Source organism: Hetaerina americana, unplaced genomic scaffold (assembly GCF_022747635.1).
Source record: "Hetaerina americana unplaced genomic scaffold, ioHetAmer1.1.p SCAF_3, whole genome shotgun sequence".
Taxonomy (NCBI): domain Eukaryota; kingdom Metazoa; phylum Arthropoda; class Insecta; order Odonata; family Calopterygidae; genus Hetaerina; species Hetaerina americana.
Window position 1 is genome coordinate 76,807,594 of NW_027286874.1, and position 15,353 is coordinate 76,822,946.

The 15,353-nt window shown below is 33.4% G+C and overlaps 1 protein-coding gene across 3 annotated transcripts in view; it reads left to right on the forward strand.

Moving 5' to 3' along the window:
- Rga (CCR4-NOT transcription complex subunit regena) overlaps positions 1–15,353 on the forward strand; it is a 57,649-nt gene that overhangs the window by 23,278 nt on the left and 19,018 nt on the right. For 2 of the 3 annotated variants that reach the window (XM_071588256.1, XM_071588258.1), the window contains exons 4-9: positions 645–829; positions 1,310–1,351; positions 6,956–7,288; positions 9,142–9,403; positions 10,000–10,107; positions 14,396–14,531. In XM_071588256.1, coding sequence (XP_071444357.1) covers positions 645–829; positions 1,310–1,351; positions 6,956–7,288; positions 9,142–9,403; positions 10,000–10,107; positions 14,396–14,531 — 1,066 coding nt within the window. The remainder of the gene's footprint in view (positions 1–644; positions 830–1,309; positions 1,352–6,955; positions 7,289–9,141; positions 9,404–9,999; positions 10,108–14,395; positions 14,532–15,353) is intronic. The other variant, XM_071588257.1, reaches the window with a different exon arrangement.

A 15,353-nucleotide genomic window follows, 5' to 3' on the forward strand; every position in this document is an offset into this window, starting at 1 on the left:
TTTTTACATGGCCAGAACAAGTAATTTTTTTTGTTATAATGTCTCATTGCTGTTTATATCTCTTTTTAATTGCTTCGAATAACATATTCCTTCTACAATCACTTTTTTTTCACAATTTTTTTTCTTTGATGGTGATGCCAAGGCTCTTTCTCTCTCTTTGGGGCACTCTTGTTGATGTGTCTGTTGTTTGTAATTAATAGAAAGATTATGTTTCCATATTCATCATGAAAGTTTATATAAATGACCTTTTATTTTTCGTATGACTAAATCTTCTTGGTGCTTCAAAATTCTTTCTTTTTTTTCTTCTCTGTTTTTGTTTTGCTTGGCCACCTTGGATCTCTTTGATTGATTTTATTAGCAATGACTTTAATGTTTTAAAATAAATATTGCCAGTTAAATTGAAATACACCTCAGTTCACTAATATATGCCAGTATTTGCTATAGGGCTGTAACTTAATATTCTTAACTGTACCCTTATTAATAATGCATACAATGTAACTGAGTGTGTACAGTGTTTTGCATGCACATTGTACTGATTTTTTTACTTACTTTTAATGTAATGGGATGGTGATCATTGTTAAGGAATATAAATACCTTGATTAATTTTTAACGTTGAACTTAATGCGATGTCTTTTTCTTTTCAGAGGTGGACCTGGAGGTGGGGTAGGAAGTGGGGGTCTGGGAGTTGGTGGAGGTCTTACCGGCCCAGGGGGAATAATGGGAAGTGGTGGGATGGGTGGAGCTGTAGGTTTAAGTGGAATTGGAGTTTTGGGTGGTGGTGGTGATGGACCTTCATTGAGTCAATCCATGCCAGGGAAGCAGCCATATGGTAAGGAATGGTGTATTCTCTTTCCAATCATTTCTCACCATTGTGAGGTAGTATTCGAGTTCCCATTATTTTTTTGAGCTGGTTCTATTTCAGCATAAAAGTTTTATAAAATTATATTTTAAATTTCAAGGAAAAATGGCTTATTTCTGCATGGAAAGCAGTCAATAAAAATCCATTTTGGCTTTATTTTACTTTTGACCTACAGCAAAACCTTCAAATAGTGGATTGTGTGAAAATTAATTGCTTTCTAAAATAAATAGTAATCTCGGGCTTGGCTGTGGAGTTAAGAATTTCTTGAGGATGGGACCTCATAGCCATGAAATCCTTATAGAGTAACAAATCAGTTTTTATGTATCGCTTATAAGAGCAATGATTTACCTTTTTATATTAAATTATTCTTCTGATTTTCTCACATTCATGCCCATCTTGAATCATACTTTTGGTCCTGCAGCCATATTTTTCCCCATTCTTACATTTTAGATGAATGGTGGCAGCATGGAATTTCTTTTTTACTGACATCTGGTGAGTATTTTTCCTAGTTTGTGGTCATTTGAATGTGCTTTCCATGCCAGGCTGGATTTTGAGGTGCTCTTTATCTACCATCTTACATGAAGAGGGAAGAGCCCACCTGGCTGTGTGTTAGTACCACTATGGATGTTTTTCCTTATTTCTTGAGGAAAACAATAAATGTATAATTAGTGTCTTGCCACCCGTGGACAAAAAGATGCAATCAGATCATGTTGGTCACTGCATCACTTGCAACTTTTCAGAAAAAACTGCTGAAAATATTTTTAGCAGTCACTCACTTGAATTTGACTTTTTTGAAATATTTTAGCTATAAACTTTTTAAATGATGATTTTAATTTAGTGAATAATGGTGCATGTGAAATCATTTAATGGTTTTGACTTACTCAAAATGTTAAGAAGTCATGTACAGTTGTGCCATAATTGATAAAATCATGAACCCTTCTCGGGATGATCTAGAAAGTTTACCAGGAAATTCGACTGAGGCACTTAAAATCACGTCATACTTTACTTTTCACTCAGTTCTTTTATGTACCTCTGGGTAAACTGATTTCAAATAACTATGCAAAAATTGTAACTTCATCAACAGATACTTTCTCATGTTTGATTCTTATGATTTCGTGTGAAGTAACACTCGTACAGCATTTTCAAAGGTGTTGGAACATATTGCCATTATGATTTATGTGTTTTTATGAAAAAAGTATTGGGGCAAAGGCGTAGCCCATATTAGACTACTTGTCCTATTTTAGTTAACCTTCCCTGTACATTTTCAGCTATGCTGCATTGAGACCATTACATATGTTTCCATGACAGTTCTGACATGATCAATTTGTTAGTAGACAGTTAATCTGTCAATCAGGCATTATTTCAGACTCCATAACAACAAAACTGTTGGTTTGTTACTGTAGAAATATACATGTTGGATTTCAGAAGTTATTTATTTATTAACTCAACTTCTGTCCAGTCTTTACTATGTCCTACTTAGGCAATAATTTCTGATACCTGCTAATTATTTTCAACTAAGTGATCAATAAATTCACTGGACACATGTCTAGAAGGCATTCGTAGGAACTTGCTCATTTCACAGGGTGGCTTCAAGTAAGGAATGACTGTAAGGATGTATTAAGCACAGAATTTGTGTAAGCAGGGGAAATTTAGGAATTAATCTCATTCATGTTCATTAATGCTGCATTAATGCTGAAAAGTGATAAATGGGAAAAAAATGATGTTTTTGGTACTGATTATTTGATAGTGAAAAGTTTTTTTTACTTCTGCACTCCAAATTTTAGTTAAGAATTCTAGGAAAATTCTTATCCTAATCCTTTTGAGAACTGATTTTATGAAGATAAGTGCAGTTAGCACAATTAATATGATGATTCATGGTAAAAAGCACAACATTTTATACTCTTTTTGGTGAATGGTAAAATTGGTGACCCGGGGTTTTTAAATAATAGTGGCCTTCAGTATTGATGTAGTTCTGCTGTGCATTTTTTTTCCATTCAACTCAAATTCAAAAATTTGCTTGCTATTTCGAGTTTTTTACTGGATTTAAAATGTGTCATCATAAAATGATCACGTAAAAACTTAAGAATGAGATGGTCATAGGTTTAAGGTCTAAGATAAGAAGCGTAATATGCCAGCATATAAACTTTGGATATTTAATCTTTTAGATACCTCATTCTCTTTCCGTCAACCCCCACAATAATGTGAGCTTCTCTGATTAATCTATAGAAATATATTTTCATGCCCCTAAGGTCCATTATCTCAAGGTTTTGCTGCATATTTTTATATTTTAGGCTTACATATCTTTTCTAAGTTAATATGCACTTTTTGCCACAAATATTCCGACTGATGAGAATAGCATATCAACAGAAATGAAAGGCTTATAAGGTAGAAAATTAGTCCATGGTATGCCAGCGAGGTAGTGCTTCCCTTGATGACAATGAAAAATTATGCTTTCTCTAAAGATTTTTTTTTCTACCTGTGCAAAGTGGCATATTGCATATGAAAATAGTTTGTATGTAAGACATAGTAAATGAATGCTTTTAATTGTGTGTGCAATTCATATAATGTGTTCAATGAAGCTACAACCCCCAATCCAGATTGTTGTTGACCAAATTTCTTAAGACCAGATAAAATCATCATTCAAATAGATTGTGTCTATCTTGCGCTAATTAACTTCCCCTCATGCTGATATTTTTCAGTTTGATTTCAGATGACCAGTAAGAGCTTGCTGTTCTACATCATTTATTTACCATCCTAAATTATTTTTTTCGACTATGTAGGGTTATTTCTATCTATGATAGGATATATTTTACCCATTGCATTAAGTAAGAGTCACTTAAAAACACATTTAATGAATAGCACACAAATAATTTTAAGTCTGAGAAAACAAGCTAAAATCTACTAAATTCAAGAAAAACCGAGCAAACCTACTTAAAGTAGTCTGGGTTTGACTACCTGAGGTGTATGGGCATGTAAATATAGCATATATCATTTCATTGGCCTAATGTATAAAATTAAAATCAATTTATCTGTACAAAATTTTCCCTTAATATGTTAATGCTTTCAACTAGTGATACCACTAATAATAATGTAGTTATTTGTCTGCAAGAGATGGTCTACAATATTGAGAATACAGGATAGGTGTATAGGATACGTCAATGGCATGAAGGTCACATAATTCCCAAATAGAAATACAAATAGATATAATGGGAAGCTAATATACACTAAGTTTTACATAAATATTCATTTACACTATAATAACACTCATCAACCAGGTATGCAAATAGATTATTATTGACAAGTGAAATGCTTGTTTCATTTTTTAAGTGGTTAGGCAGATTGTTTAACAATTTTGTGGACATTTGATGTTGGTTCTTTAGCTATCATAGGCAGGTATTATATTTTCACCTGCAAATCTTCTGATATTGCAACGGTGATAACTATTATTCATTGTAAAGTTACTCTTGTTTTTCTTAGCATTAGTCACTCCATGATAGATATATACACAAGGTACAGTTAATAGTCCCAAATATGTAAAGAGAGGTTAGCAATGTGCACAAATAGGTTAGCAGAATTTTATTAGTTTGATGGTATATTGTGAAACTTGCTCACTTTTGCTAAGGAATTTAAATTTTTTTGGAAAGGAAACAATATTTGTTATTTGCAAATATCAACTAGAAAGATATTTATACAAATATATAATTGGTAATACTTAGTATAAAATAAGCTCAATGTTGTTGAATTAAAGTGATCGTTTTTTAACTTTGGTAATTTTTTGTGGTTTATGGTAAAATTGAGGTGTTGATTTGAAGATGTGGAGGCACATTTTTCCTGAAAAAAGTATTATATTAATCTGTATATAATTCATTTAAAAACTTGTATATTCGTTATCATTTGAAATAATGTTACTAATATTGCATGGAATTTATATAAATAATGTTAATTATATTACAATTAAATGTTAAATAATATTACACGACAACCCACAAAGAAAATTACCTCAACTCAACTTCCTCTGAAATGAACTAGAAGATTCAGATGACTTTTTTTATTTTGGCTTTTCAATGCCAGGTTTTAAAATAAATAGTTAAATTTTACCTGAAGCCTGTTCAGTCAATGATCCTATCTCTAGTTTCTGATACCATCTAAATTAGAAAATATGCATGCGTGTTCATTTCCCTGAAATATATATGAATTAGCAAATATTGTTTTCCTAGTTTTTAATAGTACACCATAGGCTAAAGTAGGTGGTATTAAATGTCATAATTCTCATAAAGTTAACATGAAACAACTAAGAATAGGTTATTTTTTATGAAGAGATGTGCCAAAATTCCATGCCTTGATGCATTTCTTCTTATCTGTAAGCTGATAAAAAATTCTAGAACTTAATTTTTAGCAAGAGATTGAGAAGGTGGGTGAAAAGTGCATTCCGGGACCTTGTTAATGAAGTAAAATAATATCATTAGCATTATAATCATTTTTGTATTTGAGCTGTAGTTAAACTTTCATTACAGTATTTTAAACTTTCAGCAACAAAATTGAGAGTACTTAGTTTGTTTTCGGTGCAAAGATTTTGCCGTTTTGATGTGTTGGTACAATTAACCAGAAAATATCAATTACGCGGAAATTCTCAGCCTCAATTTAGATGCTATATGAATTCTTTTAATTATGGTTCAATACCTGGTGGCAGGTTTGGGCAAAGATAAATGAGATTGTATTATAGCATTTCAGGATGCCAAATGGTGACCTTCCCTTTTTAAAATTTAAAATTAATTCCAAAGCTCCAGTATGAAATGCATATTTGCTTGTGTACCCAAAATTTTCCATTTATAAATTTACTTATGTATATGATTTGTAACAAATCAAGTACACAATAAAAAATTAATGTATGTTCCTCGTACGTTTAGTTACTGTATCATAATTTTTAAAAGCAAGAAATAGTTAAAGGAAAATCTTAAAATATAAATTTTTTCATCTCATTATTTCTTGACTACTAAATGTATTCTTTTTTTACATCATTTTCTTATGCTGTGTTTTGTCAGCAGAGGCAAAGGAATGTATCTATATTAAGTCTGTTTTCATCCAAAACTTCAGTGAACAACCAGTAATGATTTAGCCTCCCATGTTATTCAGTAGATATATCCAAATGCCTAGGAAGTTCATGGATACCACTAGAAGAACCATTACTCTAACTGCTGCAAAGGCCTCTGGCATCACCAATTAGCTTGTCTAATCTGTAATGCTGATTAGGAACTTTCTAGTCCACAAATCACTGCTGGAGTTGCATTGTTGTCACCATAGTGAACTTTCATTCGTCAATGAATTTTCTTATGTTTCACCCTTGAACCTCGCAATAAAAGAATGAGAGAACACCTTTATGTTGCAAGTGGAGTCAACATATTTTAATGCTGTTGTTTCATTCTGCCATTGTGTTACCAACTGTAGACCACTCTTCAAACTATGGCTATCATTTTTGCAAATTAATTGGACTGTCCAAAGTCAAAGAACAGCAGGAAATGCTGCTGCAGTTACTTAGATGGAGTCATCTCATGATGTGCACCAAAATGCCAAAATTTCAGTGTAATTTCATTTGCCTTCACCAGGATTTAAGAACAGTTGCCTGATCTTTTTAAATTTTTGTTAAATTTTAAAATTTTTGCTTGATTAACCAGTATGTAGCAGGAAATATAGAGTAACATTGCCTTATTTGTTTGGCATCCTGAAAGTATCCAGAACATAATGTAAGGGAATTTAAATTATAATAAAATGAGCGGTATGAGAGCCCTTAAATTATTTAATATATTAGGATTCCATATAATTTATGAATGGGAAATGAATGATATTTGGGGAAAAGTTTTCGGAAATATTCCTCACTCTCTCTTACTGTACTAAGGTTAATTTGTGCCAGGATATTACTTAAAATAGTGTTGTTGACTTCTTTTAAATATTTACTGAAGGAACACAGCCATAACATAAATATGTATACATTTGATTTGGCAAAGAAGGAATAAGTTTTGACCGAGGTTTAGTCCGTAAGAGTTGATTTTCATTGTAATTTTCCATTCACAAGATGCATTTATTTTTTATTTTAATTAGTTGGAATGGTGAAACAGCCAACATCTGAAGCTAGTGAGTTTACCATGTCCTCAGAGGATTTCCCCGCACTACCAGGAACACAACAACAGCCTCAGCAATCACAGGTGCTTGGCCCTTCACAATCACAAGGACCTCCCTCCCAGCAGCAATCATCTGGCATGGGCTCTGATGGAAATCCTCATCAGCAACCTACTTCGAATGGAACAGTAACATCATTAAATCTCTCACAATCATCCAATGAAAAAGGAGAAGTCATTACAACATCTTCCAGTCGAGCTCCAGGCGCTGAAAAGGCACAAGCAGCCAAGAGAGGAATCCAAACATCACCTGATGGTTTGTTATTTCATACTCTTATCAAATACTTTAAATTTTAGAGATTCCTTCTGATGAAAGAGATTTAATAACTGGGTTGCAGAATGTTTTGGTTCCCTGACTTCGTTTTTCTGGGCTGTAATATCATGTAACTCATCTATTAACATTTGTATAAATGCCATTCAAAGAAGAAAGCCAATTTTTATATGAGGACTGTTCATTAAAGTGATAATAATTTTTATTTACGTATCTAGTTTCTTATTGCATTTCTATTTTGCAGACATGAGGTCTGTTCCATAAAGAGTGGTAATACTTTTTATACAGCATTACAGGCAGTCATGTAAAGTTGAAACATGTTCAGTTTGCATTTGCTTGTTTCTGATGATGAAACACACTTTCCACAAAAGTATCTGTTCAATCAAGTCAATGGTCGAACAGAATAAAGGCACATGGGGATAGGTCTGGTCAATAAGGAGAGCCTGCTACTTTGATATGTAACATTTTGCCATCAATGTGGCCTTAGAGAATTTTCAGTGCCTCCTTATAACATTTACAGTGGTGGTTCTGGTACAACATGCTGATACAATGTTCCCTGAATATGAAAAGGTATGACTATAAGTTTTCCATCAGTTAGGATTTTTTTAATGTTGGTGATTCGGAGGTTACCAAATGGAGCTTTCCTGTTTGTTCCTGAGATCAAAATTATGTAGCCAAGTTTCATCTGCAGTGATAAACTTTGATAGAAATTCCTCAACTTCCTGTAAAATCAGCTTCATCTGAGAATAAGCCCTCACCCAAATGTCCTGTTGTTTGGGTATAAGCAGTGTCAGAATCCACTGCGCACAAACACATCTCATGTGACACATATTTTCTGTTACCAATGTGTTTGTAGCACCCATTGAAAATTTCAATGTTCCCAATGGTGCTTTTAATGTTTTTGGACAATCTTCTCTCACAATGTTAGCAGCTATGTTAATGTAAGAGCAGTGAATGGTGTTCAGGGTCCACCTTTCTTTGAAATCCCCTCTTTAAACATTTTGAAATACCTTCTTGCTATGCTATGGAAAATAGCAGACTGCAAAATCCTCTTGCAGCATGACACAGGACTCTGCTGACAACTTGTTAAGGTGGAAGCAAAATTTCATGGGAGAGCCATGTGTTAACTCCATCATCAACATAGGCGGATTGAATATGTTTCAACTTGCAGTGGCTGCTACTAATGTAATACTGAATGTATGTAATGCTGCTGCCTTGGCTACTGATTCATGTCTCATGATCTCCAAATGTCACCTGTCTCTCCCAATGGCTCCATAAATGATATTATGATCACAAAATCTTGAGAAGCTATTACTAGTCATAATACCATTAGATCCTTTCATGGTTGCAATGTTAAAAGATTTCTTCATTTGTATTGTTGTGGTGAATTAAATATTTTTCTGTATATTGGACAATAACTTGCATGAAATGATGGTTTCCCCATACATCTGCTGAGTGAATATCTCCCAGTTCTTCCTCTGGTCAAGTTCTCCATCTGTTTCAATGGATGACTTGTTCATCATCTTTATTCAGAAGCCCCAAAGACAATGACTGAGGTGGTCTTTAAAAAAATTCAGTCGGAACTAGAGAAATTGACCCAATGGAAGACCTGAGAGAAATTCATTCAGTATATTTGCATGCCCTGATAATATTCCTACGTTTTAAGAGTGTGAAGGTTATTTTACTGATGGATTAAGTGTTTCAAGCATGCATCATGCTTAAAAGGGTACTGGTGACATTTAATGTGAATTATTACTGGGATACCTAGGATAAATAGATTGTTTTTTTTTTATTTGACTCTTTCAAAAGGAGCTCATTAATTTTGTTTTACATTGCAGGAAATGTGACAAATATACCTGCGTCCATGGTAAAAGATCAGTTTGGTATGGTGGGACTTCTAACATTCATCCGTGCTGCTGAAACAGATCCCAACTTGGTCTCATTAGCTCTTGGTCAGGATCTGACAGCTCTTGGTCTCAATCTCAATTCACCTGAAAACCTTTATCCAACGTTTGGAGGCCCTTGGGCTGAAGCACCTTGTCGCCCCCAAGACATAGACTTTCATGTTCCACCTGAATACCTCATCAATGCAGCAATTCGGTGAGTTTCTGTTGCTTTCTGCTCTCATGAAATGTATTATTTGTAAATAATATATGTGCACTTTTTGTATTTTTTAACCATCTATTTGTATTGTATTGTATTTAAGTTATTGACTGAAAAACCTGAAAATCTCAAAGTACTTAAGGTTCATATTTTATGTATTGCAATGTGATGGATGTTGTTCACTTGGTGAAAAATGACCTGAGATCTTGGGGTAAATTAGTAAACTTCTCTTTCCTGCTTGATGACCAACTTATTTTTATTGAATTCTTTATGAAAAATTCTATTTTTTTCCCATCAATAATTTTGCCCCCTGAATAACAACAATGCAAGCAGAGGTCATACCTTTATGAGAGATTATGTTGTTTCAGAGAGTTTGAAGAGAATTTTCATTATAACAAGGAAAACATAATGGGAAATATATTCATTTATATCTAAAAAGGGTGACTTAATGAAGTCACTTTTATACAAAGAGAAAATTTTATTGGCAAAACTTTTTAATATTTATGTGCTATGATTTTAGCAAGCTTTTTCTGTTAAGAGTAAGTCTAAAGCTGTATTTTTAGTCAAACAAATTATTTTCTCATTTTGTACAGGGATAAGCTGGCACCTGTAAAATTAAACAGATACAAGGATGATCTCCTGTTCTACATGTTCTATACAAATATGGGTGATGTTTTACAACTTGCTGCTGCCTCTGAATTGTAAGTATCCGAGCAGAAGTACAAGCAATCTCATTATAAAACGCGCCCACATACTTTAAAAAAAATCATTGTTCCTTCTAGTACTCATTATTAACAATGGGAATCCCCTAATTATTTATTATGTAATTGAAGTAATTGTTATGAATTTCAGACTAGTTATTACTGTGTGTATTCCATGTGATAGGCATGAGGAAATCAATTATAACTTTTCATATGTTTTTACATCTTGGCAAGTTTTTAATTGTATGAGTCTTTATATTGTGATACTCGTAACTTTAATTACTTTGAGCAGTTTATACTCTTGAGACTGCGGGAGTTGGATACCAAATATATAGTGCATCATTGTCAGTGATTGGAGCTCACTAGTACAATTTGCAGGGAAAAATTGTAACTGTACATTTCTCAAGTGAACATTCAGTGGATAGGCTTGACACTGATGAATAATCGGAAGAATTTTCCTTTTCTGAGACCCCATTTTTACATCCAGAGTATGAAGCTCATCCTCAAATGTTTTTAAGGTCATTCATGTTTTGGAAAATGCTGTATATCTAGGGGGCAACGTTTTTACATGTTTGACCCAGGACCCTCCTTGGACTCTTGGATATACCAGCCACTAGTGGTTGAAGCTTCGTACTTCCATCTGCATTTGTAAATTTTAAGACAGTAAGTCTTTGTTTGCCAAGTACCCCTTCTGATATTGTTCGCCTCTGAAGCACAGTATTTTTCCTGGCAGTACATGATAAAATAATCCTGTATCGTTTCCATTTAAAACATGTTTTGGGCTATCACCTTCAAGAAGTTTTTTTAATTATGACACCTTCGACCAAGTTTCAGTATCAATATAAACAATTCTACTTTCATCATACACAGTTTTGTATACAAGAGTGTGCCTATTTTTAAACCTATCCAACCAACAATTGGACGCTGTGAAATCTTCGATTCCCAATATTGTGGGAATTTCTATATTTTTTCTCTCGTGATGACACCATTCGTGGGGATATTTAACAATTTATCAATTAAAAACCCCTTTTTCAGCAATTCTTCATACTTAGGATTCTTGGCATATTTTCTATTGTTATATAAATTTCCGCGCTGGTTTGCATGTTCCTGATTCAAATTGCTATTTTCCACTATTGTGTTTAGAAATCTTAGATGTTTCGCCAGAATATAGAATCCATCATGAGAATCAACTCATTCCAGAATTTTTATTTTGCCATCAATTGAAAATGTTGTTGTTTGCCTTTTCTTTCCATTTTCAAGCAGGATAAAATTTACGTTCCTAAGTTATTGAGGGAAACTTAACACGTGAGAATCTGAGATACATCGCCATTCACCCAATGCAAATAGTTGTCCAACTTCAAAATATTTTGCAGAAAATATAATTATTTTTTATTCAGTATAGTTTTGATGCAGTAAGTTTCAATAATTTTTCTCATTTAGGTGCCCATCACTTTTATATCTGTTGCATCGACGCAGTACAAATGATCCAAGTTGTCAGTCTTGTGTTTTTCATGCTTGATTATATTTAGGCCCGAGTCATTTTCATTCCTCATATTTTCAACTTATGTGTGATATGAGTAGAGACCACCCTTCAGGTGTTATTACAATGCATAAATTACTTAGCTAATTTCTAGCCAGGCAACATATTCATTTCATTGCATGAATCTTTTCCTGGCAGACTGATATTATGAGTTCAAGTAGTTCACATTACTGCTCTCTCCCATCTTTTTTAGGTGTATCTGTGCAAAATGAAGTCAAAAAAGTTTTTTTATGACGACTGATGTACATGAGTTGTAGAATAGCAAATCCTTTTAACCCACCACTTAGTGACGCAAATAGTGGGAAAACTGTAATTGAAATCATGTAAATACAGGGTTCTGCATACATTAGAAAAATAGGAAATTGTATGAGACCTGATAAAATTGTCTAAAATCGCAGGAAAACATAAACTCCAAAAATCCAAATACAGGATTTAACTGTTTATTAATAAAAGTACTTTGAAGTTTTGAACTTGGCTCCTTATAAATATACAATTTAAAACATCTTGAGATGGCTTGTACGTTAGGTTTGGTGCTTTTTACTGTGAAGAATTCATCCTAAAGTAATCAGAGAAGTTCTATGCCAGAAAAGTAATCTGGACTACATGAAACATTTATACACAGCTGTTGGTTGTCCTTGGTTAGCATATTATTTAATTTGATATTGATTTATAATTTTAGAAAGGAATTAAATGCCGTTAAAAGCAAGCAGAAACTGGAAATCCAGTATGAAATAGATGCAAATGTAGTATGCAGTGGATCCTGGCACAATGAGCAATATTTGTTTTGTAATCTCTCTCATAAAGCAAAACAGGGAAAACAATTTTTCCCATATAAATTAAAGCAAATTACAATAATGCATTCCATAACTAAAAAAATTAATTTGTTCAAAGTAATTCAAAGAAAATTATGCATAGACTGTTAAGGAACAGTAATCATCTTCCTCTTTTCTCTTCTATTGTAGAATGAACTCACCTGGAATGCCTATTTACTTTATAGAAGACAAGAAATAATTAGCTTAATATGTATGAGACATAACAATTTTTTTTACTAGAAAGCTGTCCAGAGGCATTTGTTTTTGCCAATGCTTCAACATTTTGTTCTTAAAAACTTCGAAGAAAAGACCTATCTTGTCACAATTATATACCCTGTTGCAGCAGGTTCTCTGCTGCTTTTAAGTCTCTGCTGCTTCACCATGCCTCACAACACAATGGATCCCGGTTTTCTCTTAAAGTTCTCAAACCATGCTCAGATTCCCTTAAATACTTCTTTGCCTGTTGATGATCCTGGCATCTTCTTAATGAGGTCGAAAAAAATCACTTCACTTTCTCACAAATGATATTCTTGTTAGAAGTGTTGCATTGGATTGCTTTTCTTTAGGAACACAAGTTTGGAAAAATGCATGATTACATGATTACAAGCTGAGCTAAGATAATGTAAGGAGTGCTATACACGAACTGAAGTAGTTAATGTGCAATCATTTAGAGAATTCCCCTCTTTTCATCATTAGCTGTGCGAGGCGCTCTTGAAGTGAAGTTCCATGGTAATATGTCTGGACTCAAGTTTGGAAAAAATGTGTGATCACTAGCTGCTCTAATATACTATTGGAACAAATGCTGCACACAAACAGCAGGCATACAAGAATTCCAATAATCCCGCTCTCATCACTTATTATACAAAAATTAGCTTGCTAAGAGTTACTTTTTTTGTTTTTAATTTTTGCTCGTTTCTTGAAACACTGACAATGCAAGGTTCTTAATAAGTGAGGTTCCGCTGTACATGCTAGTTCAAATCTGATTAGTATAATTGAGTAGCTTCCATAATTTGGCTTACTGTTTTTTTTATTATGTTGCTTTTCCCCAGATGTAGAAAGTTGTTAATCTCTAAAAGTATTAATCATCTTGTAGATCCTTATAAGGGTATCAAAAAGAAATTGGCAAGGGAAAAGTGGTCTGTCTTTGTTCTTTCCTTGAGCTTGGCTTGGAATATATCTACAAGTTTTGAGGTGGTGAAGATTGATCAGTGATGAACTAATAGTGTTGCTATTATACTTGCATTTAATGTAGATTCTTCATTACTAAATGAGAAGTGAGGGAATTTTTTGTAATGTTCAGATTTTTTATATGCATTTGAAGATCACACGTACTTGTACTAACACATTGCTGGTGTTTATTCTTACCTTTATTATAATTCTGTTAGATACATAAATTTAATACTTAATTAAACATGAAAGTTCCCAATAAAAAGAGATGTTTCTGTGTGATATGGTGGAATATCATTATCAATTAAAAATTGGCAATTTTCTTGTGGAAAATTGCCAATTTTTTAATTTTAATTAATTGCCAATTTAATTTTAATTAAAAATTGGCAATTTTCTTGTGGAAAATTGCCAATTTTTAATGAAAGTTCTCTTTTAAAATGTTTTTCTTCCCAATTCAACTTTCAAATATCTTATGCATACTCATAAATTAAATATTAGATATTTTTTGCTGATCCTCTAAAAAGTATATAATGGTTTTGCATTTTATCTATCAAGTACCTTCCATATCAGTTTATTACTAGTTTTTGCAGTTGCTGCATTAAGAGCCATTAGGTTTAGTGTCCAATTTTTATACTTACTACGCTATATTTATATTACCTAAACATCTTGCCTTATTCAGTTTCAATAGCTCAGGCAATGCCAGTTGAATTTACCCTTAAAAACCTATCTACATTTTTTTTCTATTCCACTTTTTTACTTTGCACTTTAGGTATAACAGGGATTGGCGGTTTCATGTGGATGAAAAGGTGTGGATTACAAGGGCACCTGGAATGCAGCTTTTAGAAAAAACCCAGAGTTATGAGAGGGGGACATATTATTTCTTCGATGCTTTAAACTGGAGAAAGGTAGGATGTATACTTATTAGTGGTGAGAATGTTATCCCTTTGCCTTCTCTACCATTAACCTACACAGCTGCTTCACACTTGTATTTTGTCAAATAACCTTTAATACACTCAAACCAGGGCTGCAAGTTGGTTGTTGTTCGCTTTATTTATCATTATCTGTGATTAATTCTTTGCTGGGCCACATTTTGTGATTATGTGTGCATTGAAAAAGTTATTCCAATCTGGGAACAAAGAGTGCAGCTACTAGTTTTTCAAAATGATTTATGAAGCTTTGCAAGTTGATGTAAATGACCACCATTATGATTGTCCATAATTAATTAAATAGTATAATGCTAAATTTCAGAGTTTCTCATGGGAGGATAGGTAAAAGAAATGCATTTCTCTATTACTAAATAAATCTTTGGAGCTACCACTAAGAAGCAATTGTACCATTATGTTACACTCTCATGAGGGGAAGGGGTATGTGATTTCTATTATTATGGCTGACAAAGATGGAGAGGTACCCAAAGTTCATCATTTAATCTTAGGATATCCACCACTGGGAGAAAAAAGGAAAAATGGGAATCCTGATAAAATTTTGGCCAATGGGGAAAAATAATTAAACTGCTGGGGTTATCTAGTTCATTGGGATTGTTATCCCTGTTGTGTGTCTGTTTCGCATTCAGCTGATTTGATGAGGTGTATCGTCTTGAAGCCCAGTAGTGGTAGTTATGAGGGGAGGCAACTGACAGCTGAGGTTATTTGCACCATTAGGGATAGGTGGGTAATTTGGTAGGGGTAGGATGTTCAGGGAATGGAGAGGAAACCCAACCATGGCATTAG